Source organism: Chelon labrosus (genome assembly GCF_963514085.1).
Source record: "Chelon labrosus genome assembly, chromosome: 15".
Classification (NCBI taxonomy): domain Eukaryota; kingdom Metazoa; phylum Chordata; class Actinopteri; order Mugiliformes; family Mugilidae; genus Chelon; species Chelon labrosus.
In genome coordinates this window covers 18646110-18670861 of record NC_140348.1, presented here as the reverse complement: position 1 = coordinate 18670861, position 24752 = coordinate 18646110, and the positions used below count along the sequence as shown (strand labels likewise).

The window sequence follows — 24752 nt, the reverse complement described above, 5'->3', positions numbered from 1 at the left end:
AGCTGTATCCTGCTCTACAGTTGTTTCCTGCACCGTTTTACGTTCTGCATTCCCTCATTTGGTTTTGTTCGGACATTTTGTTCAGTGCAGAATGATGCCCGTGCAGTTTGGCACAAGAGGGCTGCGTGGAAATTCAGATGCTTGATTTGGAAGGTTTCTCCGCATTAACAACAAATTAGAGCTTGTTAGCCTGGAAGCCAGTGAGAATAATCAGCTTCTCAGAAGTAGTGGGTTCAGTTTGAGTTTTTATTTTCCAATATTTTTAGCGATGAGTTGTCAGTTTCTTATTCAAGTATATTGATAGACAAAACCAGAATGTGATTCCTTGTATGTGTCCAGATAATCACGCAAGGAAGTTTATTCAGATTCTTGTTAAATGAGGCTGTCTTAATAAATTCATGTGTTATTTGCATCTTTGTTGTGGAAGAAACAAATAAAGGTCACTCAAAGTTTGTGACACCTAGATCTGTTGTGACAGATGTCTGCTTTCCACGTTATCATTATTACCACATTACCGTCTGTCCTCTAGACGCTAGACAACTTCAACAATGTAAAACCAGGTAACGAGATAAGATTCAAAAACACTGTATGATGATAAGGATAAAGGAGTGACAAAAGTAGTTCTGTAAATAAGATTTAATTTGTTAGTCTGAAAATGTATAGCAAGTCATATAGTGCCCTTATAGTACAGTTTTAATTTTCATAATACAATTTACAGTCTTTGTGTTTTGGGGTTCCTGTCAGTGTCAAAATATAAAGCGTAGAAAAGCTGTGCCAAACAAACAAAGGTCCAGAGGCCGATATCTTAACGTGGTGCGAGTGCACAGTTAAAGGGTCGTTTACAGTTTTACAGAGGAAGCGATTCAGACGACAGCACAACACAGAAACCTATAAATCAACTGACCGTCGGCATCAATATGTGATATCATTTATTGCACAAGCCAATCCGTATAAACACATTCTAAAACAAAAGGAAAATCATTTCTCATCATCTAAAACATATAAATTAAACCTATCTTCAAAGTGAAACTGGATTTATGGAAGATTTGTGTCAAATTCTCTTTTTTTTTTCCCTCATACCTTTACATGTATGCACACACTGCACCACACACACACACACACCCATTTATGCCCCGTAGTGTGCTCTCATACACACACACACACACACACAAACACTCACACATAAAATGACAACAAATGCAGAGAGGAGGGTTTGATAAAATCCATGGCAGTCTTCCCCTTCAGCAGCAGTAGCAGCAGCAGATTTTTCATCCAGAAGTACTCAAATCCTTCACACACTCATCGTAACCAAGGCTGCGGATGGATAGATATGAGATTAATTCAAGTTCTGATCGATTTACGAGTGCAGATGTGAGCTCATGCACGCATGCTCAGTAGATAAACAGATGCTTACAATTGCTTTTGTGTCTTCTTTTTCCAGAACCTTTTGCGCTTGGTCAGGAGGAAACTTGAGCATGGACGTAATCACTTTGGCCATTGTCTGCAGATGATGAAACAGAAAAGCATTTTCAAAAAGAGGCTGTGAAAGTCACCCTAGCGGTCGCTGTCATTAAACCTCTCAGTAACCCATTCACCGACCCTTATCTTTGACACCATAATGCGATCAAATGAAACTCGTTCTGAGACGATTAAAGCCCAACGAGAACAAAAAAAAAAAGAAAATTATCTGCATAATCAACTCCAGGCCTATCTGCCAGGGAACATGCATTTCCCCATAAACACAGGGGATAATCAGAAACAGGGCTGCTGTGTAGGAAACCTAACCGCTCCACTAACACTAAACAAGGCCAGCATGTCTTTAAATGGCAAATCTGCGTCACGCAAACTGCATGTGCTCCCAGGCAGCCTGGGGGACATCCTCTACGCAGGGGAGGTCTGCCATGTTGCTATAAAGACCAACTGTTTGCTGAGGAGCTGGGAAAATCCCGCTGACTTTAGGACCATGTCAACAGCACTATTAATTAGCGAGAGCACTGTTAATTATCACAAACAGGACTGGACACAATGTGACTTTTATATGGCGTCCCAAATGGTCTCATGTTTTGTGAGGCAGACAGAGTTCACTGATGTTCCAATATCATTGGCTACATTTTCAATATAGTGGTTTTTATTAGTTTGGTATAATTCACTCACCCTCTGATGTTTTTATATAAAACGACCTATAAGACTGCCCAGTATAGATAATAATAAATGTCCCTCGCCGATGTTTTACCTTTAATAAGATGGAGGCTGCAATAAAACATAAACTCTAGGGACATAAATGACCTAATAGATGATTTGATGTATGTTCTACACACACTGTTTTAGCATAAGCCTTTCTGTGTCGGAGGACTGTGTCCCTTTGTTGTTTTCTGGATACATTGCTCTCTTTCCATCTAGTTTTGTGGTCACTGTTGTTGCAGGACAATAAATTGTCTCCATCTGCTTTTTTTTCCCCCCACAATTTCCATGTTTGTTTGTTTTTTGTACGACAATGCAGGAAAAAACAAAACATACTTTTGTTTCCCGTCCCATCATGTACTCGAACAGCACCTTCCTCAGGTACTCCATCTCAGCGGGTTCTGAGAAGGCATCAGAGGTGTTGAATCCAGGATCTGTACATACAGAATATATTATAAGACATATGTAAAGTTTAAACAGTCAATAATTATCCTGATTTCTTAAATTAAATGTGGTCTCTCTGATAAAAGAGATTTAGTAGCTCAAAATTTGGTTTTGAGCTACTAAACACCGCTGAACACTAACACTGCTACTGAGATCTAAATCTGGATGCACTTCTCAAAACATTGCTACTTTGGTTTGTGTATGTAGGGTTTATTTTTTTGTCTCTTGTTTATTAGGACCACAAAATACCCCTGGCAACACAAAAAACACCCATAGAGTCGAGTTTGTCTTAGCAACCAAATACAACACCACCTTCTGCACAAGGTATTTGTTCAAATTAAACACTAATTATGAGCATGGGAACGAGCGGCGAGGCTCAGCACAAGCACTATTACCGCGGAAGTCTAAGAATGAACGTCTTAATTCGTTGCCCAAAGCTATAACACCATTAATCCCTCTGAAAATTGTGAATGGGAAAGACTGTGTTACAGTTTGGTAACACTTACGCTGTAGCTTTCACCACTAAAATATCCCATTCAGGTTTTTATTACAGAACAGCACCCACTTGTTTTCTGCTCTTCTTTAAATAATCACTCAGATATCACCAAATATCCCTGCGTGTGCCGAGACAGGCCATGAGACAGGAGAAGAGTAAAAGGTGATAGAGAGGTCCAAACAACTCTTTGATCTCAAAGTGGCCCCTGTGGAGTAATGGGTGACCAATAAATGCCATAGCCTTTGTCCTCCTGACCCCGTGCTGCCCCAGCTGAGCCTACAATCGCACCTATCACACGGCTACAGACGTGAAACCAGATAGCCCTCTGATCAGCCCTCTACCCGAAACCACAGATCTGGGTGGTTCAAGTAGGCTCAACAGAGTCATGATTGAGTGGAAGACAGTTTTACTAATGTGCACTGTAGTCCTGTGAAAATGCAGGACGTATTAGGATGATAGCATGTGGGCTGCAAATGGAGGATTCAATACGTCTTCGCACTGCAGGGTTCTGTGTAGGAAACGTTAAGGCCACAATCTGCAAAAGCCATTAAATCCGAGGATGACTTCTTCACCGCCCCCCCAACCTCCTTCTCACAGCAACTTCTCTTTATTACACCAGCAGGAAAGGTTTAAGAGGACTCAATCTCTTGAAAAACACACACACAGACACTTCATGTTTGGGTCGTGATATACTTGAGGATAGTGCATTGACTTACAGACGGCCCCTAGAGGTTTACCCTAGCCTTAACCACGACGGTTATATGTATACCCTTAATCCTAACTCTGACCTTAACCAAACCCTAATTATAACCACAGCTCTTATCTAAACCAGAAAGCCTAAAATTATGCTCAGTTGGCCCAAATGTAGTCAAAATCAGAGTTAAACCAGACAACACTCGGGGTCTCTTGTCCCTCCTCTAATCCATGTGTTTTATGTCTAAGATCTTACCGATGTTAGCGCATCATGTAATCATTTGTTACATGTTAAAATCCCTTTTTACAACACAAAGGTTAGTTAACCCGCGCTCCCATGATATTGTCCTGCCTTCAAGTGTTGTGTGTGTCCTGTTTGTCGCGCTGCTCTAAAAGGAAATTGGTCCAAGAAGCAGAACTAAGCGATTCATGGTGTTAACATTACCTTTGAATGTGCTCCCGAGATGAGTTACAACAGTGGTTCGGTGGAAACATTTAATCTTGTCCTCGAGCGAGTGAATCTAGCGTGGAGAAACACACAAGCATGCACTGATTATTACAGGAGGAAAGAAAATAAAACTGACCCCAGTGGGTTAATTCTATGCATTAGCCTAATTGATTATTGGGATATTAGCATTGTGTTGGTGTGTGAGAATGACGATGCGTGTGAGAAAACTGTGGGAGGCGTTGCTCTGATTGTTTATGGGGTTAAACCAAATGTAAACAGATGTGCTGTGTAATTAAGTTGATGCAGCAGGAGACCAGTAGCCGCTCTCGCTGGAGGCCACAGAATCATGGGAATACGCTGTAATGGATTTTCTGTTCATTTATCCTCCTTGAGGAGCAGACGCTCACCCTCTCCACAAACTGCTGCTCCTTCAGCCGGGCCTCGCTCAGAAGAGTCGTCTTTTCAGCGAGCTGAGCCTGAAGTTGAGAAGGACGGAAGATTGTTAGATGATTTATTTATTTTTTGATTATTTTGAATTTTGAGGAAATAAAATTATCTGAATTCCAGAAACAGTGAAGACAACGAACATACCTGCAGCTCCTCTGTGGTCTTCTGTGTCCAAAAAAAGAAAAAGAGAGAATATAATGCATGTTAAAACAGAATAGAAATGAAATCTTTAAAAAAATAAAATCAAAAATGGTACCATATCGTCCTGAATCGCATTATATGTCATTGCACCATATCCTATCGCAATAAATCCCACCGTATCGTACCACAGCTAATCTAATTACATACGAGTTCATCACCTTATTTTAAGACAAGCTCGGTTAAATATAATCTCTATTATTATACATCAGATTAAAACTAAAAAGGCAATTCAGTCCTATTTGCATAACATTTTTTAAAAGTACCAAGCTGTTACAAAAAATGATTTCACATTTATTTAAAATTGAAAGTCTGTGTTTATGAGCTGTTTCAAAGATTTACAATATCTAGGAGCGAGTGGGACTGGAGTTTAAAGCCACAGACAGAAATCAGTAAGTACTGAGAGACGAACCAACATCTGGTTTGTCTATTTCTGGGATTTTTTTTGTCTACAAAATAAAAAGCAGAACATCGCCTGCCTGATCCTTTAATCACACAGTATGATTCAAAGATTGTTTAAGTCCACTTTGGTCTGTGGAGAACCTCTGAACAGTCTTTCTTGCTCCTTAGTGAGACACACTGACCCACTGTCTGTCAGAAGAATGTTTTTTGAGGCCCACAGTAAGGAAAGGCCTCCCTGAGCATAGAGCCATTCAATCCACACATTAAGTTATTACCTCACCTGGGAAAAATGCAGCTGAGAGAGCAGCATACAGTAATTCTTTGTGTTTGTGTGCATTTGAACACGTGTGTTAAGGTGGATGAACCACTGCAGGGGTCTCATGGCACCTCAACACACGGGTAAAATGTATCCCTGGAGCACTGTATGGCCCCTCTCCAGTACGCACATCTTGCATGCAACTATTCCTGTAGTATAAATCGCCCAGAATCACCTCGTACGATGATAATTGAGAACAGGGATTGAGGCTCGCTGAGGCCTCACAATCTCTGTTTTCGGAGCGGGGGAGCATTCCAGGGTGATTCAAACGAGCTTCACAGCATCCGGCGAGTTTTGGAGAGCCGCCACACGACCAGAGAGGGAAACTGATCAGAGCAAAGTATGTAAGCAAATTGCCCCTGAGCTCCAAGACGGAATCCTTTAATTATGAAGCAACCCAGAGAAGAAGATGAGCCATGAGCGCTACGTCTGTTAACCTGGTTGTGAACTCTCAAATGGGGCATATGAAAAGCTCTGTATCGACACAAAACAGCATCTGGATAAGGCCGTTATTCAAAAGTAGTACTGCTTCCATCTGACTCCGGCCTTTTCCCAGAAGGGATCTGAGAAAGAATGACTTCATGCAGCCATTGTTACTCAACGCAGCCAGTCTGAAGTGACTTATGACTTCAACAGAGTTACTATATAAATTTAATCTAAACCTCCAGTCTCGTGTATAATGGCTTTTAACAGCTACAGGTATGAATTTCTACATCTGCGTAAACATAAAACTGTCCCTCATACATCAACCAGATGTGACAGGAATTGCAGATGTTTGACGACCTGGTGAATATGTAATAGTGAGTCAGAAATGCTAGTACCTCAGAGGAGTCTTGGCTTCTAGCTTGTAACTCCTCAAGTTGTTTCTGAACTTGCCACACTCTGTCTCCCATCTCCTCCTCTCGACTCTGAGGGGAAAAAAAACAAAAAAAAAACAATGTCTGAGTCATTTCCTATGTATCGTCTCAGAATCACAGCTCAAGTATGTCGGTCAGATCAGTCTAATATGAGACCCCACTCCCTTTTTACAGACAGTAAAGGAGTGAGTCAGTAGTAAAGAGAAAGAACACGTGACATCCATTACCACATCTGCGTTTTACTAAATGATAGTTGTGAATGCTTAAAAATGTGTGATATACACCAATCAGGCATAACATTATGACCACCTTCCCAATATCGATGCGTAATATTGTGCCTCCCAATATTGTGCCTCCAAAACAGTTGTGACTCATTAGAGAATGGACATGGGCCTTCTGAGGGTGTCCTATGGTGTCTTTGGGTTCTATGGGTTGAGGGGAGGGGCCTCTGTGGATCAGGCTTGCGCCAGTGTGTCCCACAGATACTTGATCAGGTTGGGTACTAGTGAATTTGGAGGCCAGGTCAACACCTTGTGCTGTTCTTCATGTTTTTTTTGTTTTTTCAAACTGTTCCTAAACTGTTTTCTTTGTGTGTGCCTGTGTCAGGCTCACACCTTATTATCGCTATGGGGTGGGGGTGTCTGGTCTGGTCTAGGTGGGTGGTTTATGTCTAAGTAACACCCAAACAAATGCAAGGTCCAAAAGTTTCCCTGCAGAACACTGAATTGTCACAAGATGGTCGATGTTATTCACTTCTTCTGTCAGTGGTTTTAATGTTGTGGCTGATCGGTGTAGGTGGTGTTTATGAAGTGAGTATTTGAATACGTCTGCTTAAAGGCTGTGACACACCAAACCGACAACTGTTTACGGTCAAGAGGGCACACAGAGACTACATCTTCCTCTAATCTAAACATTTAAATACCTTGTGCCTTGTGCATTTGTATTAGTTTTTGAGGGTTGTTCAAGTGCAACTTCTTGGTACAGACACAGATGACGTATTGTTGCCAGTAGTACTTTAATGTTAGTTTGGTGTGTCCAGGCCTTTATATAAAGTCAGCAGATCTCAAGTGGAGAACAGAGACATTGTGGGGGGGGTGAATGAATGTTAGGGTGAAACAACAAATAAGAGTTCACTGCTGCTATTGTGCTGATTTTTATTTCACTACAATTTAATTTAGATTATTTTATTTGTTGCGTTCGTTATGAATGACCGGAATGAAGGAAGGTAGGGACCAAACAGCAGAATGCTAGGGTTCTCCTCTCCATAAAATGGTTGTACTTCTGGATGAAAATGAAAGTTACCCGTTTGGTTTGTTTTTTTGTTTTTTTTTACAGTACCTGTAAAACCTGTTCATATTTCTGAACCGTTCTGTGCAAATCATCCTCCTTCTGAGAAATCACCTTCTTCAGCTGACTGACCTCTTCGTGATGGATACTGATGAGATCTGCTTCGACACTCTGGGCCTTCTCTGTGCGTGTCGAGGGAGAGAAAAGGAAGACGCCAGCTTTAGTACAGGCGCAACAAATTCACATCCCAAACCGCTCACTCACGTCCCATCTGGAATGTGACATGATTTAAACACGGAGGACACGACATGGCAATTCAGACGCACTCTTTCCAATTTTGTTTCGCTCAGTGCCAAGATAAAAAAAAATAATAAAAAAGCATAATGTTTCCATGTAGTCATTCTAGCAAAGTGTTGTACAAGAACATCAATCATGTTCACTTTGATTTTCTATTCTGAGGGAGTTACATCAGTGCCTAAAAACATAAGCAGAGCGTAGTTTACTGAAATGTGACCACAGCAAACGAAAACGATTTCAATCTCTCATTTCTCATGCTGGTAAATCTTGTCACTTTAATTTGATGAATGGCAAATCTTTTTCTTTTGCCTCACCAATGGTCTCCTTCACAGATGAATCCAGCTCCCTCTCTTTCAAAGCCATCTGTGTGTTGAACTCCCGCAATAACTGCTTCATAGCGGAGTTGTGCTTCATTTCCAGATCTTCTAACTCAAGCCTGTTAGAACAGATAGTAAGTTATGTTAACATCGACACCACAAGGACATTTACAGACAAGAAAATATAACAAACGTAGAATCTGAACATTACCGTGGCTTTAGGGACTTACTTTAGCCTTTTCTCGTTCTCCTCCGACAACTCCTTCCTCATGTACTCCAGCTCGTGTTCGTGCTCCTTCCTCAGCTGCCTCATGTCTTTCTGCAGCCTGGTGAAGTCCTTGTGGATCTTCTCTTTCTCGTTTTTCATCTGATTGAGTTTGCCCTTGAGAGAATCCTCACCCCCTTCTTGCATGGGAGAGTGGTTTTCCATCTCGTTTTCCATGGCGCTCTTGGTTTGCTGTACGCTGCTACATTCCACCTTTGTGTCAGGTTCCAGCGGATTTTGGACCTGCTTCATAGCTGCCTGGTGTTGCTCGAGCTGGGCATCCTTCTCGCGTATTTCCTCTTTCAGACGATTTATTTCCGCAAGAAGGTTTCCATTCTGCTCTTCTACTTCTTTTAGCTTTGCCTCTATGACGTGAAGCGCGGATTCCGTTTCGTTTAGCTCCCCTTGTTGAACCGAGTCTTTCTGATGTGAGATCAACTTCTCTTCGTACATGACTTTCAACTCCTCCAAAGACTTTTCTCTCTCAAGCCTCTCATTACTCAGAATCTGTTCAAGATTTTTCTCCTGCTCTTCCTTCAGCTTGACAAGAGCTTCCTCGAGCATTTTTGTTTTCTCTTCTAATGTTTCTGTGTGTTTTTTGCCAGATGCTTCATTGCTCTTGATTTCCTCCAGGCTCGTCTGAAGAGCCTGAACCGTCTGCTCTTTTTCCTCCAGCTGCAAGGTCAGCTGTTTTTTAATCTGGCTGATTTTCTGCTCAGCTTTCTTCTTCAGCTCTGATACTTTCCGTGTGCTCTCTGCAGAAAACTTCTCTTCGGCTGCCTTCAGACTCTCCTCTTTGCTCCTGATAATCTCACTTTTAATCTTTTCAAATTCCTCCCTTTGATTTTCAAGCTGGTCCTTCCACTTCAGGTTGTCTTCCTCAAGGGAGCGTATCTTTTCTACCATCTCTTGCTCCAAATTACCGTTCTGTGCGCACTGCATCTGGGTCTGCTGCAGCTGCTCAACCAACTCTTTCTTCTCGTTCTCCCTGATGCTGTGTTGCTGTTTGAGGTCAGATGAGAGCTGTTCACACTCTTTCGTTTTTAAGGCTAACTGCTCCTGAAGCTCGGCGAGTCGACCGATGCAACCCTCGAGCTCCGAGGTAAGTCCACTTACTTTCTGCTCCTTCTCACTCAACACCTGGTCCATCTCAGACTTGCTGATGGACTGATTGTCAATACTCGCTGTCAACCTTTGCAGAGCTTCATTCTTCTCAGAGATTTCTCGCTCCAGTTCTTCAAACCTTTGCTGCAGAGACGTAATAGTGTTGTCATTCTGGCTGAACTTGTTCTCATACTCAGACAAGCTGTTCCTGAGTTCATCTGCTTGCTCCAAAGCAGATTTTCTCTCCTGCTCTAATCTCTCAATGGTCTCCTCCATTTGAGCAGCAGCCCGTTGCCTCTCCTCTGCATACTGCTGGTTGAGATTATTTATGGCTTCCTCCTTCTCTTGCATGCTACTTGCAAGCTGTTTTTTCAAGTCACTGACGACACTTTCCAAGTCTGTGATATGCAGCTCGTTTGTTTTCAGACTTTCCGATATGATTCTGTTTGCTTCACTCAGTTCCTCGATTTTCTGAATTTGCTCACTGACGGACAGGGAATGATTCTCCCTCTCTTGTGTTAAGGCGTTTATTTGCTCCTTTTGAGCATTTACCTGAGCAGTCATCTGTTCTAGTGATGTGCATAGATTCTTATTCTCCTCCACCTGCTGGCGAAGACTCTCCTCTAAAGTGCAATTTCTATCTACTTTAGTAAGGATGATGTTGTTGAGCTTCCCTACCTTTTCCTGGCTACAGAGCAGTCTGTCTTTCAGCTCTTTCACCCTATGTTCCACTCTTTGTTGGAGTTCATCAGCACCACACTCCACTTTAGACTGAACTTCCTTACAGTAATGGTCCATTTGGTTGATGATAGAAATTAATTGCTGCTGGAACTCTGCTTCCTTGGCTCGTAGCTGAACGGCAGTTTCCTCAAATTTACTCTGCAAGTCCTCACTTTCCTTACATCTGGAACCTTCCAGTGCTTCAAGCTGTTTCTCTGTTTCATTCAGCTTGTCTGTCAAGCTCTTCAGCTTCTCTCTGCTCTCTTCCTCTGTTGTGTTCAGCTTGTCTTGGAGGGTGTTTCTCTCATTCAGAGCCTGGTTAAGGTTCCTCTCTGCCGACTCCACTTGTTCTTTCAGCAACGCTTCTGCCTGAGACAAACTTTCAAGCTTAACCGCTGCTTCATTAAGCTCCTCTTGCAACTTCTGCACGGTGGTCTCTCGAATAGCCAGGTCCTCCTTTAAATTTTTTATTTCACATAATACCTGCTCAGTCTCAGCTCTGCTTCTGCTAAGCTGCTGAGACATGTCCTCCATTTCCTGAACTTTCTCCTGTAGCAAGAGTGAATGTTTCTCCATTAATTCTTCCTCCTGCTGTCCTAACTTCTCCTGCCAATGATGCTCCAGCTTCTCAATCTCATTCTTATGGGTAGTGTGCAGCTTCTCCAGCTCTTCTTTATGGTTGGCCTGCAGCTCAGACATTGCGCTGCTGAGGCCTTGTGAACTTTTTTGGGACATCTCAACTATTTTCTCTTGCACTTGCTGCTCTTTCTGCTGAAGCTCTGCCTCCTTCTTTGCAAGCTCCTTTTTCATGTTTTCGTCATTCTGCTGGAGCTTCTTCTTGAAGTTCTCCTGCATTTCTTTGGCCTTCTGCTTGAACTTTTCCATCTTTGTTTCCTGCGTTTTCAGCTTTGTTTCCATCTCGGTTATAGTGTTCTTCAGCTTCTTCTCGTGGGCAGCTTTTTCATCATCCAGCTGTTTCTTGAGGCGTGTTTGTTCTTCGATCTTAGTGTTCAGCTCTGCAGTAAATGACTTATCCTTCTCTGAAAGCTCATTCTTGGTCTCTTGTAATTGGCGCTCTATGTCTTGCAGCAGCTTCTCTTTTTGTTGACAGTCATTCTTTGCTACTTCTAACTGCTGCTCCAAATCTGTCAAGTCTCTCTTACACTGATTAAGATCCTCTGACATCTTACTTAACTGTGCATTAGATTCCTTTAAGCTCCCACTTTCTAACTGGAATTGTGATAAACTCTGCTGCAGCTCCTCCAGTTCCTTCATCTTGACTTCTAAGGCTTGTGCAGCTGAATGTGATTCCTCTTGTAGTGTTTTCTCTTTGAGGATTTGTTGTTTAATTTCCTTTTCCTTTTCCTTCAGAACAATTTTCAGAGCATTACATTCCTCCTTTAGCGTTTTCTCGATACCTCCAAGGGACTTCTCATGCTCATGTTTGATATGTGCAAGCTCTGCATCGTGCTTTGACACTTGATCTTGAAACCGTTTCTCATGCTCCTGCTGAGCTGAGCTATTGGCGTCTTCAGCTGCCACCAGCTTCTCCTCCAGAACCTGTTTACTGTTCAATAGCTCTGAAAGTTCAGCAGAAAGTGCCTCCAATTCAGCCTGCTTCGCCTCCAGTTTCTCCAACGTTTTCTGGTTCATGTCTTCAACGTGTGCTTGGAACTGCAGCTCCTTATCTTTCAGAAGGGTCTCCATTTCAACTCTGTGTTTTTCCTTGAGCTCCTCAAGAGCAGCATCATGTTGCTGGGTTAAGGTGCCCTTGTGCTTTTCCAGCTGCTCCTGGTGCTTTTCCTCTAATGCAGAGATTTGCTCCTTGTGTTTATTCTTAAGCTCCTCCAGCTGACTGGAAAGTTCATGGGAGAGACTCGATTCATCTTCTGAGACCTTGACCACAGAACTCTCCAGCTCCAAAATCCTCTGCAATCACAGAACACGTAGTTAGTAATTCTACAAAGTTGCCAAGTCGATAATTAAAATATTTCTGTAACAATGGGTCTGTCCAAAAGCTTGGAGAATTGCGTGTGTGAAATAAAAACTTAGGCCTGTTTGTGAGGCGTACAATTATGGTAAAAATTTATCAGTTTATTTATATTCCATTATAATGCATTACGCTATAAATCTTTCACCACTTGCCTGTGGGCTTGTAAAAATCCATGTGTGCATATTCGGTACAGTTTAGAGTTAACAAACACATAAAATTAATTAAAAAGGAAATACCATTTGAACGTCACAACGACACAAGTGAATACGTTGTTAGAAAGACTCACAGTTCTTGCAGTTTCCAGCTCCAGCTGTATCTCTTTAACCTTGTTATCAGCCTCCGTCCTAATAGCCGTCTTCTGTAACTCTGCATCCTCTAAAGCAAGAGACGCCTGTTGTTCTCGCTCCTTGGTCAATTGTGCAAACTCCTCTTTGCATTGGTCCTAATCAGGAAAACCATTCCAAAATTACAACAATATTTATCTAATTCAATAGTCGCTTTTATTTAATGAATGAAGGAAGGAAGGAAAACGTTTGGCACCCACCACCGCTTTGTTGATTCTGTCATTTAACTCGTCTTCCTTGGCGGCCAACGTTTGGCTGTGAAGCTTTTCCATTTGAGCCACAGTTTCCTCTGTTGATTTCTAATTAAAAATGACAAAACATACAGTTTAAATATCAATACAGTACGGTTCACAAAACAAAATACATCTGCCTTGCAATGTCTTTTGTGAAAGCAGTGGAATAGTTTGAATTGGTGAGATTGGTAATAACAGTCGGCTTTAACCTTTGTTAATAACACGTCATCTTCATATAAACACAACCAAAGACAACTTGTAGGGTGAGGCCAGTTACATTAATGCTCTAATGGTTTCTTCAGCGACGCAACAAATTCTTAATTATTCAGCAGACGTCACTTTCTGACCTTCATGATGGTGACCACCTCCTGTTTGACTCGTGTGAGTTCATGCTGCAGAGTCTTCCTCTCTTCCTCATGGGCCTTTTCAACTGCTTGCATTTGCTCCTCCAGCTGAACCTGCAGCTGTTTTCTGGCCTCCTCCGCCCTCTGAGCTACACCCAGAGCTCGTTCAAGTTCTTCAAAAGCTTTTAGAAAAAAATAAAAATCATTAGGATATCCAGATTTTTTTATTTTTTGTACAATTTCAGACAAAGATTACACTCACCTGATTTCTCAGCCTTTTCTTTCTGTTCCTGCAATTCTTCTTTCTGGGCAGTAGCCTGCTGAAGCCTGGAGCGAAGCTGCGCGACCTCATCTTCTTTCATTTCTAGTGTCTCGTGCATCTGCCGCTTAGTCTCAGCGATGACCATGCCCTGAAAAACAGTCACCCATTAAAGAACATCAGCTTTTTAAACGTACAGACTGAACAACAGGTATCAACACTGAAGAAGAGGATGACCTAGTAAGTACCATCTCTGCATTTTACACCCTAACTCAAGCCATGTGCCAGTAATTGTTTCTGACTTTAAGTGCTTTCAGCATTCCTCACAGATATCTCCAGAGCTGCTGTCCATCCTCCAGAGCCAGTAGGGGTCAAAGTTTAAGAGGAACAATATGGGACTTCAATGTGTCTCACTCAAAGGAGAAGAACCTTCAATCATAATGTGACTAAAGTCCAAGACACTCTACACCCACCTTGTCCTGCTCCAGCTGTTCAATGAGGTTCTTGGCATCACGCAGCTGAGTGATCAACTTGGTCTTTTCTGTCGTGTGCAGTTCCTTTATAAAAACACATAAAAAATTTGACACAATTACAAATCAAAGTGGCATAACTCCCACTTTACACCCTTTTGATTATCTTACTCATATCCTGTACATGTTTTGGTCAGATGACTTCAAAATGTTGTGAGCACCACCCAGGATGCCTCGCCCACAAGACGAGTCACCAAAGGGTGTACAGAAGCCCAGCTAAACCAACAAGACAACCCAAATTACAGCCCAGTGCTGCAGCAGCGGCATGTCATAGTTATGTCTCTGTGCCATCACAGTTTATACAGCGGTTACTAAACAGGAAATGCTGGGCTGACTATAATTCTCAGTTTGTTTGAGTTATGTGGGAGAAAGATAGTCTATGCAGCCATGTGATTGACAGAAAATTTAAGAATGTACGATTTTACAGTAAATAAACAGAGAAGCCAAGACCTGCCCATCTGCCAAGCAAACTGTACATGGTAAATTCAAAAACTCCATGAACTAAAAGTCTGGAATCGTACACAGATGGCGAGTTTTATGGGATATTTGTCTGAGGTAGGGGATGAGCACGGCCCAGCAGTTCCAGGACGCCGTCATGCTGCTTAAGAGGGCTGAACGCCTTTTAACCTCTGCTTCCCCTGAAACAGGCCCTGTTCCCAAGCTTAGAGCAGAATCAACACCAACATTATAGCAACAAATGAAAGCAAGTCAATCAACATACAGTCACAGACAAGCTGTCTTTGTAACAGCAAACATTTTTTATCACATGCTGCAAAACATCAGAATGGCCGTGGACAAACTACACAAGCCGATCATACCACGGAAGCAAAATGTTTTGAAATCAATGGTTCAGTCGTGTCACGCTGACATGACTTGAACCCCTCGCTCTGGAGCTCAGCCAGGGAATTTGGACGCTCGGACTCTGAGAACCGCAGTAATCCACTGTGTCACAGAGATAATGGAGACACATTATCAGTGGACCATAAAGACTTTGGCAGGCATTTGATAGCACAGCATTAATTACCCTAAACACACTGCTCAATCACTTGCAGCCTCTCAGTCCAGCACCATTTTAATCAAACATCTTCATAACTGCATCTTACCGCAACATCAGTTTTGAAGTAAGAGACTTTCATTTTCAAATTTCTGTGTAATTCTTACTTTTGAAAATATGTTACTTATAAAATGAAAATTTTATATATTACTTAATAAACTTTTATTACAGGATGATTGTGGTTTCTCTCTGGTAACGGAATAAATCCACAAGTTAGTCACCTTCATTTTCTCCAGCTCCTGTAATCTCTCCTGCAGCTGCTCCTGCAGAGTTTCATTCTCACTGGCCAGCTGAGAGCTGCGCTCCTTGTGTGTACGCATCACTTCTTTGCACTTCTGCAACAGGTTTTCCTGCCTCTTCACTCTCTTCTGCAGAGCCTCCATAAGTTTTGTAGGATCACTGTTGCCCTCTGCTGTCCAGAATAAAACACAATTCTGTGCTTAAAAAGTAAGTTTCCAAAACAGAAATGCGAGATATTTTACAGTATCTTCATCTTGCCAAGTGCAAACATGTAAATATTTTAAAGACATGTGGTTACCCTCGGTGCCTTCAGACTCTGCTCCATGCTCCTTAGAAGGACTCTGTGTGGCAGAAGAGTCTTCAGTGGCCTCAGACTGGGGGACCTCACCTTCGGGTGCCAGCTCACCATCAGGGACCCCCTTCACTCGTTTCTTCAATAGAGCGACCTTACAGAAAAATGTTTTAATTAAAAACACAGTTAGAGAAATAAGTCTCTTTGAAATTACAGACAAAAGACTAAATTTCTGCACATAAATGCATACTTCCTAAATGCTATTTGTGCAGCTTTACAACACCCCATTAACAAATCTCCAAGCTATCATCTTCATATCAGCACACTCACTTGAGTTTGAAGAACAGTGATCATCTGATCTTTCTCCTCCAGTGCAGCATCAAACTCCTCTTGTAGGTGTTTCTTGGCCTGCTGGTCCATCTGAAGCTCCTACACATTATTAAATCGTTAAATTAAAGAAAAATAAATTTAAAAAAAAAAAACTGATCTAGAGAGACATTCATAACATGTAGTCACACCTCCCGTAGTTCCCCTATCCGACGGAGAGCTTTGTCTTGACTCTGACTGAGGATGGCCTGTGGGGAACATAAATGAATATCTGGTCAAAATGCCAGTCTATAATCCATCACATCAATAATAAAATACTGGCCAACATTGTAGAATTACCTGCGTCTTTTCTTTTTCTCGATGTACTGTTCGGTATGCAGTAACGAGCTGCATGAAAAAGAAATTAATTAATAAGTAACTGTTATATGGGTCGATTACTATGCGCTACAGACTATATAGGTTGACATACTTAAAACATGAATGTCAGACTCTCACCTCCGAGTACTTTCCTCTGTACTTCCCCAGACTCCTTTCCACTCTGAGGAGTCGGTGCACCAGCTGCTCTTTAGACAGAGACTCTGCACTTCCTGGTGGTTCCTCGGCTTCACTCTCAATATCTGAGGGCGGATCGTACATTGGGGCACCCGGCGACTCGTTTTCTCCCAAAGGTGTCAGGGACTCGCGTGATGAGCTTCGGACCAGGCTTTCTTTAGATGGAGAGCGGAACAGACTTTCTGCCCGACTGGCACCACCACGAATCAATGACTCCATTGAGGGAACTCTCAGCTGTAGTTTCTGGGCAAATGACTGCGGCTCCTCTCTCTGTTGGGAACACACAAAAAAAAATGCAACAGCATTATAACATCAACCTGCAGACAATAGAGTAGTTTGGAGAAGATTATAATGAACATACATGAGGAGAAGCACTTCCATCCCCATTGATGCTACCTCTTGGAGACCTTGAAGCTCCTTTAGAGGCGCTCTGCAGAAAAAAGACATAATGAGAGCAAGAAAAGCTGTGCCACTGAGCTTGTCCTGGGCCAGTTAGTCATCCACACCCAGCATGGCTCTCCCTGATTACTCTGGAGGGAGCAATATTAGTATTGCTGGGAGCAATGCAGGGGCAATGGGTACCCTCATGCAACTTGGAAAAAACAGAGGGGTTAAATACATAACAGAAGGCATCTCTACCGGACAATAAACAAAAAAAAGGGGTTAAAACAATATTCTACAGAACAGCCACAAGGTCAGAACAAACAGACAGTTATAGTCAAGTAGGAGAGCCGGTATTTGAATTAAAGATGCCGGGCAGCGCTGTGTGTGTGCAGCTGGATTATAAGAGCACAAAGGCAAAACTGCAGTAAGTGAACATTTAGCAGCTTAGTTGGTTTAGTTGACTGGTTAGAAGCAGGATCAGAGTGAGCAAATCTCCTCCTCCCTCGTCCAGCTCCGAGCTACTCCTTCCTCTGGCTGACTGTTCCATACATTCACAATTTTCTTTCTTGTTTCTGGTCCATTTGATGTTTCCTCTTCATGGAACAGTAGTCATCCCTGAGCTAAATGTGAAATACAACGCAGAGCCAGAGCAGTGTGATGCTCTGGATGCAGGTTGATGGGAATTAAAACAAATTGAAGGTCCCATGTGAAGATTCCGACCACTAGAAATACTAATAAATCAATATTTTTATCAGTGGCTTCCACTTTGTTTGTTCTTCTACGCCTGCACAGGGTAGCTTAAGCATTTGGGTATAAAGCAAAAAGCTAGCAAAGGTAAGAAAGAGGGAGACTGTTGACAAGTGAACACAGATGTTAAAAATTGAAGGGATCTTCTCATAGAAATTACTTGCAAATATTTTATGAGGTTGAAAACATAACTTTAGTTTGTTTAATAGAAAACTCCACTGGGCACTTTTAAGTAAAAAAAACAAAACAAAAAAAACTGTAACACTATTTTTTCATTAGTTTTACGTATTTATTTCATGGACGTTTACAACTGGACTCTTTCTCCTGTCTATTTTGATTCACGCTAAATACGACAGAGTATGCAACAGTACACAACCCTCAACCAAGACTAGAGTTTCCATTTCTGTATAGCAACCTCATACTACACAAAAAAATTCTCACTTAAATGCATGAGAAACTAAATCTAAAGTAGTTAAGAAGTCCAAAGAAAAATGTCAAACAAAAGAAAAGAAAATCCACAAGTTTAATGCAATTGTTTGATGGATCAACATGTTGTTGGTACATGACAATGGATGGAAGACATATTCACGGTTAATCCAAAGAGATGAAAAGGACGCTTGTTGTAGTTGTGGCTGCAGCACATCAAAACTCTCCAGACTGTAGATCAAGAATGAACTGATCTGATGCTTACTTTATATAATCGCTCTTGTACAAAGTGCCACAGATGTCATATAAATGGAAGAGGACAAGGTCTCAGACTAGCCTGTTAAATAGGGAGCAGCATTATCAGTTATATTTAGCCTACATTTAATACAGAGAGAGCAGAGATCAAGGCTTCCTCGTCCCATTTTTAAATAGCACATCACAGTTAACATCGGGTAAGGAGCAGCTAACAACATCAATATTTCATGGCTGGGACTTGGTCTGATTATTGGCAACAGCTGATCTATATCGTCATTGATACAGACGTCTAAATCCGGGATTATTGAAAAAGTAGGAAATGACAGAAAGCTATCATCAGCACGGCAACTTAGGCAACTCACAGGCGCATACACAGCCTGGTCACAGTCTACTGCAACTGAATTTATCATAAAGGTGTTCTCAATACCTATTCTTTTGTTCTTGCTGTCAGATAACAGTAAAGAAGACAAAAGACATTTTGAAGCGGCGGTCCTGCTGTGATAAAATTCCTCTTTTATAATCAGCGCATTTAAAATCAGAATTTACAATCAGAGATAAACACAAGGAAACAAGGTGCTCTTAAATTAATTTCCACACAGTTCCCGACTCTTACAGAGCTTTATGCAAAAGCTCTGTTTACCCTGTTTACTCACTGAAACACAAAACCGATGTGAGGTTTACACAGTCTGGAGGCTGTTTTGAAAACTGATATTTGACCGTCCAAATGAGGACATATGCTCAAACGTTGAAATAACCCCTAGCATTAGTAAACAATCATGTTTAGTAAAATAATACCCAAAAATAACCTAATTATTCTTGTAATTACTGGTCATTTTAACATAATTGGCTCTTTGGTAATGTAATAGTCGTTCATTACATGTTACATCAAATATATCTTGTGAAGGCTAGCTATGTGAAGGGAAGTAGAGACTGTTTGATTTCCATTTTCCCGGTGCAGTCCTAATATTAAAGTGTGTTATTTGTGTGACAATACTAGGTTGGTTCAAATGTAATCTTGTTGTTCACATATTTAAACACACATCCTATAGTTTTTGAGCGCTACACAAGTGCACTGGCTTTGTTTGTTTACTTGGAAGAGTTACACGAAATTTCACATTTCACCTACTAACAAAAGGAAGACATAAAGGAAGGCGTCAACTCTCCAAATAAACAGACAGGCTCGTGGGGAGAAGGAACAAAGGCCACGAGGCAACATAACAGGGTGTTAAGGGTCTGTAAGGCAAGCAACTAAGGTTTCCTAAAGACGAAGGAGCTATATTAAATTATTCTGACAGATTCTAATAACTGAAAGGTGGGTCAATAAACCAACACAGAGCAGAAAGCACAGAAGTTTCTATCCCACGATGACCACCACAACTCCCATTAGATGCAGGGTTAGCCTACACATGAGATGACTTCTGGTTTCGCTAAATCCAAAGCAAACAGGAGACAGAGAGCAGGGAACAAGCTGTCCCTACATGGGCCACAATCCTCTATCAGTTCCCCCGAAGGCGCGGAAGACGGAAGGAAGGAACGGGGCAAGAGGAGCAGGAGGAGGAGAAGGAGAAAGATGAGGAGGAAGAGGCAGGAAGTGAGGGCAAACTCACCACACTGGCTACCTGGGCCGTTTTGGGTCGTTTTGAATGGTCCAGAGCAAAGATAGTATACTCAGAGAGAAAAGCGGGCTCTGCTATCATCCCGGCCAGCATCTGACCCCGTCAGTGCAGTAACGGGACGAAAGAGGTGGGGAAAGGAGAGGAACACAGAGAGCAATGAGAAAAAACAACACCATGAGTGTGAAATAGCGCTGAAGGGAGTGTCTATGCCAGCCTGTTCGGAGCAGGCGGGCCGAGAAAGAGAGTGAGTCTGAGATGGATGGAGAGAAGAGGAGAAAGATGAGAGCGAGACAGAGGGAGAGACACTACATGAATTGGAAGAAAAATAAGAAAGAAGCGGAAAAGTGAAACACTCAATCAACATTAATGTCATGAATAACAGTTTGGCATCTCTCTGCAAGCAATATAGATAATATTGTTATAAAATGAGGCTAAATTTGCCTTTATCAATCAAATAAACTCTTTCAGAGATGTCAAAGTGTTAAGAGATTTGTGAGGTGAAAAAAGATGCAGCGATGCCACATGAAGCTTCTAAGCTGAGGGCACGTGAGCCCACGTTACAAGGGAAGACGGGGAGTGTAGCAACCTGAACATAAGGGCGGCTGTGACTATTCCAGTGTGGGATCTGCAGTGTTGAAATATGGAAAAACAAACATCCATGTCTAAGCTCTAGAAAAGACATAATTAATCTGTTGCATCATCTTACAGTCATAGTCAGTACCTTGCTGCCTGTCTGCCTCTTTCTAATCAATCAAAGAAGCCTTGCATAGACATGTATATGTCTATCCATAGGGGCAAAATATGGTAACTAGTCACCAGAGAGAAAAAAACACTGAAAGGAGGATTCATCAATTATTCATACACTCACTGAAATATGGTCCGCTCTACAACATTGACGCGCCCTTCACACAGTCTTTAAATGAGAACCTCCCGTGGGTGAGCAGGCTCTGCATATAATATAGATTAATATTGTGGCATTGAACGAGCTACGATGAAGCTTTTAAAGGATTTCACAAGCAAAGCTTTTCAACAAATGGCCACATTATAGGTAACAGTTGGCCAAATGCACATTAAAATTTCCTGAATATACTGATTTCATAATCTGACATGATAATACATGTAGTTAAATAAATAATAAAAAAAAAAAATACCATACCTTATTGTTCTGCAACGTTAACAATCACAGTGTTAGTCTGGCCCATATGTTCTCATGAAATAATAAAGACCCTAAGGCGATACAGCACACAATCCAATATGCGAGGAGTCCAGAAAAGAATATGTGTCTGTTTTTATATATATTTTTTAACTTTATCTGAGAGGAGGACAAGTACTGACAAGCTTGGACTCTACTTGTTTCACTCGTTCACAGCGTTCAAAGAGGCACTTGTATGTTAATGAGGGAGCATTAAGCATAAGAAAACACAAAACGGATCTTTGACAACTAACGGAAACGCTGGATTGGAAGTTGGAATATAAGCTGGAGAGGGAATGTGACATCTCTGCAGGCTGCAGTTTGGACACGTATTAAACCTATAGCTATCACAGGCGGACACCATGCTCACCTCTCTGTCACTTGGAGTGAGCGTGCCATCAGGAAACGGAGGGGTTTGGCTGCTGCGCCGGTCTCCACTGCCCATCTGTTAAAGTGGATAAATTAGTATTGTTAAAACCACTATTACAGCATGACCCTTCCAAGATTACATTCAACAATAACTATGGACTTCTTTCATACTCTAATGATAAACAGTAAAATAATTATTGCTCTTTTTCTATTGTCACATTTCTTGTCATTGTATGCCACTGATTTTTAGCCTTCACCTTTGAACCTAATCACGTTGCTTTAGCAGAAAGACAATGGGAGTCATGAACAGCAAACAAACTTTAAGTGGCTCTTTGCTCCAAAAGAAACAGACCAACAAATAAAAAGTCAGCCTCTTTTTATATTATGAAGATTCACTGCATGCATGTAAAAAAAAAGGCACGCTCTCTCACAACAAAAAGAAATAAGAAAGCTCACTAAAAATTGAACTCGTTGATGCAAGATGCTTACGGCCTTCCTGAATGACCAGTTCATTACCAACATCACTCTATAGTGAAGGTAAACTGTCTTTCGGACTGAGATTGGATTCCAAAGACATGTCACAAATCCTGTGTGACTGGTTTGCACTGGAGAACTAGTCTTTACACTAAAGTTCAAACATCTAAGATGATTTGATGTTTTTTGGATTTCAGGAGGCTACTCACTTCTAATACAACAGCCATGCACTAAATTGTATTTTCATGAAGATTATGATATTTAATGATGGTTTAAAATAGCTGAGAGAGCTGTTGATTCAACTACATAAGGTAAGACTTGACCTGAGCAGCAGTAAACAAATGTAGGAAGCTGCAAACTACTGCTAAGCTGCTGGACATAAAGAAGTTGTGCATCTGTATTTACTTTCATTTCCATCTTGGTAACAGGATGTTTGCTCAGTTTTTAAACAGATATATTACAATGGTAAACGTTTGACATTGGAAGGATTTTCAAGCGCCACTTAAAGCTTCAATCCAGTTGACAGCTTCTTGCAGCCAATACAAACAAACTGACACAGACACGCCCATACTGTCTTCGTGTCGACTGCAAGGCTTCGATAGTATTTTGGCCACAAAGAAGTTCAGGGTTGGTTGGTTGTCGTTGCTGTTTGTTTCTACCAGAGTCAACTAGATTGTCCCGTTTCAAGGTTTCTTGAACGCACCTCACTAGCAGCAGCTACAGACAGCTAAGTTTGAAAGCTAAACGACTTAGTATGGTGCTAACATGTACAAGAGAGGAAAGGGCCCTGCGGACAAATGTTAAGAGCTTATATTCATAATGTCAATGAGATATTGTTACACAACCATTTACTAATCCCGAGCAATACAACACGATACGATAGCTCTATTTCTAGGCTAGCACGTCAGCAATGTAAACAGATGCTAGCTTAGCTCGTTAGCTTCGAGCACCACAACAACCAACCTGGGCCTGCTGTGGTGACTGCGCATTCCTCTGCGGCGACTGCTCCTCGTTTATCTTCTGCTTAAGTTTTTTAAACATCTTGACACGCCGACGTAGCGAACAGCTGACGAGCGAGTGTCTACTATGCCGCGGAGATGTTTTCTGTTTTTGTTTAGTCTGACATCCAGTACTCGGGGGCTAGACTTCCTCGTCGCTCTTGATTCTCAGCAGGTGACAGTGCTCTCTGCGCATGTGCGGCCAACGTGGAAGACTAGAGAAACGTCAGAGTTAAAGGGCCAGTGTGAGCTGATTTAGCTACAGTGCCCCCTCTGGAGGAGGAAAGGAACTACATGTTTTGTTTGTTTGTTTATATAGCTCAGAAAATGTGTAGCTGGTTGTATTTTTACATTAAATGTCAATTACTTGATATCATACATCAGATTATTTTTTTTTTTTTTTTTGCTGAAAAAAGTGTGAAAGTACTTCTTCTCTTTGCTGGTCACAGGAACATTACTTAGTTACTGCTCAAAATAACAATATAATTGCCTTATTTAAGAATAAGAATAATAAGAATAAGACCTTTATTTGTCCCGCAAATGTTTGCAACAGCATACAGAAAGGCCAGAAAGACCTTCTGTATGTTTCCTTCACATGGCGAGGGTGAAGCAGTCTGTCACTGAAGCTGCTCCTCAGTTCTGTCAGGTCACCATGCAGGGGGCGGGCGGGACTCATTGTCCACCATGGATGACACTTTAACCAGGACTCTCCTGTCACCCACCTCCCTCACAGAGTCCAAAGAGCCGCCCAGGACAGAGCTGGACTTCCTGATGACCTTATTCAGTTTCTTCCTCTCTCCCTCTCTGTGATGCTACTATTCCAGCAGACCACTCCGTACAGAATGACTGATTCTGTACAGAGTGCATGAGGAAAAGCTGCAAATGAACTGCCCTGTTAGAATAAATAAAGTTTTCTGAATCTGAATCTGAATCTGTGAAGTGCCGTTCAATTCATTTTCATTCACATAATATAAAAGTAAATCAAACGTGATGAAAATATTCTGACATGTGTTTCCATCTCACCATGATTGTTTCTACTATTTCCACACTAGAAAAAATACTGCACATGCAAACAATACTTTCTGGACAAGAGAGGGCACTGTTTAAGCACACTTTACTGCCATTATATGCTCGAAAGCACAACTAACCAGACTTACATAATGTTTCTTCCTGTATGCCACAAAGTTTTTCATGGCTGGTGCTATTTTTCCCTGCTGGAAAAAGGTTAATTACAACCTCTTTATTCTTTGGCTGCATCTCCAAAAATGAATGTCACAGGAGAAGGCTGCAGTGATACCAAGTGTTGCCAATTCAGCAGCTTCTCGTGTAATTAATGTCTTTGCGCTGCTTCACCTGAGCCGGTGCCAGATTTACCAGTGCAGTGCTGTTGAACCGATGTTTGTGCCATTGCCAGCAGATGACCCCTGGTAGGTACAGCAGCTGTTTTGGCAAGTGGCACTGAGCAGAATGATTTTCTTCTTCTGCACATAAATCACACACAGATCAATGTGTCCTTGGTTATTATTCATTTTATGATCTGCAGCAGAGTCCCTGTACTATGATGTTTTATATTAATCTTAAATCTATGCACATTCTAGAATAGAAAGTCTGTACGTTTGCTCTCTGTCTGAGTCATAAAGTCCTTGAGTAA

The 24752-nt window shown here is 41.6% G+C and overlaps 1 protein-coding gene across 6 annotated transcripts; it reads right to left on the bottom strand.

Annotated features, from left to right (window-relative positions):
* Positions 1-621: 621 nt before the first annotated feature.
* Positions 622-23290, bottom strand: golga4 (golgin A4). Of its 6 annotated transcripts, none has more exons than XM_084562174.1 (24): positions 23067-23290; positions 21631-21705; positions 17002-17070; positions 16584-16910; positions 16428-16475; positions 16280-16336; positions 16092-16190; positions 15768-15915; positions 15451-15641; positions 14119-14202; positions 13649-13796; positions 13390-13568; positions 13010-13108; positions 12752-12907; positions 8614-12401; positions 8381-8502; positions 7821-7951; positions 6447-6533; positions 4854-4874; positions 4670-4738; positions 4260-4335; positions 2518-2615; positions 1415-1501; positions 622-1314 (listed from the first exon to the last, which is right to left on the bottom strand). In XM_084562174.1, the coding sequence occupies exons 1-24, from the start codon at positions 23142-23144 to the stop codon at positions 1300-1302; spliced, it is 6252 nt and encodes a 2083-aa protein (XP_084418300.1). In that variant the 5' UTR covers positions 23145-23290; the 3' UTR covers positions 622-1299. The 6 variants fall into 6 exon arrangements, with proteins under 6 accessions (XP_084418300.1, XP_084418302.1, XP_084418303.1 ...); XM_084562176.1 differs by having other exon boundaries at positions 4854-4871; XM_084562177.1 differs by having other exon boundaries at positions 7884-7951.
* Between the last annotated feature and the right edge of the window lie 1462 nt (positions 23291-24752).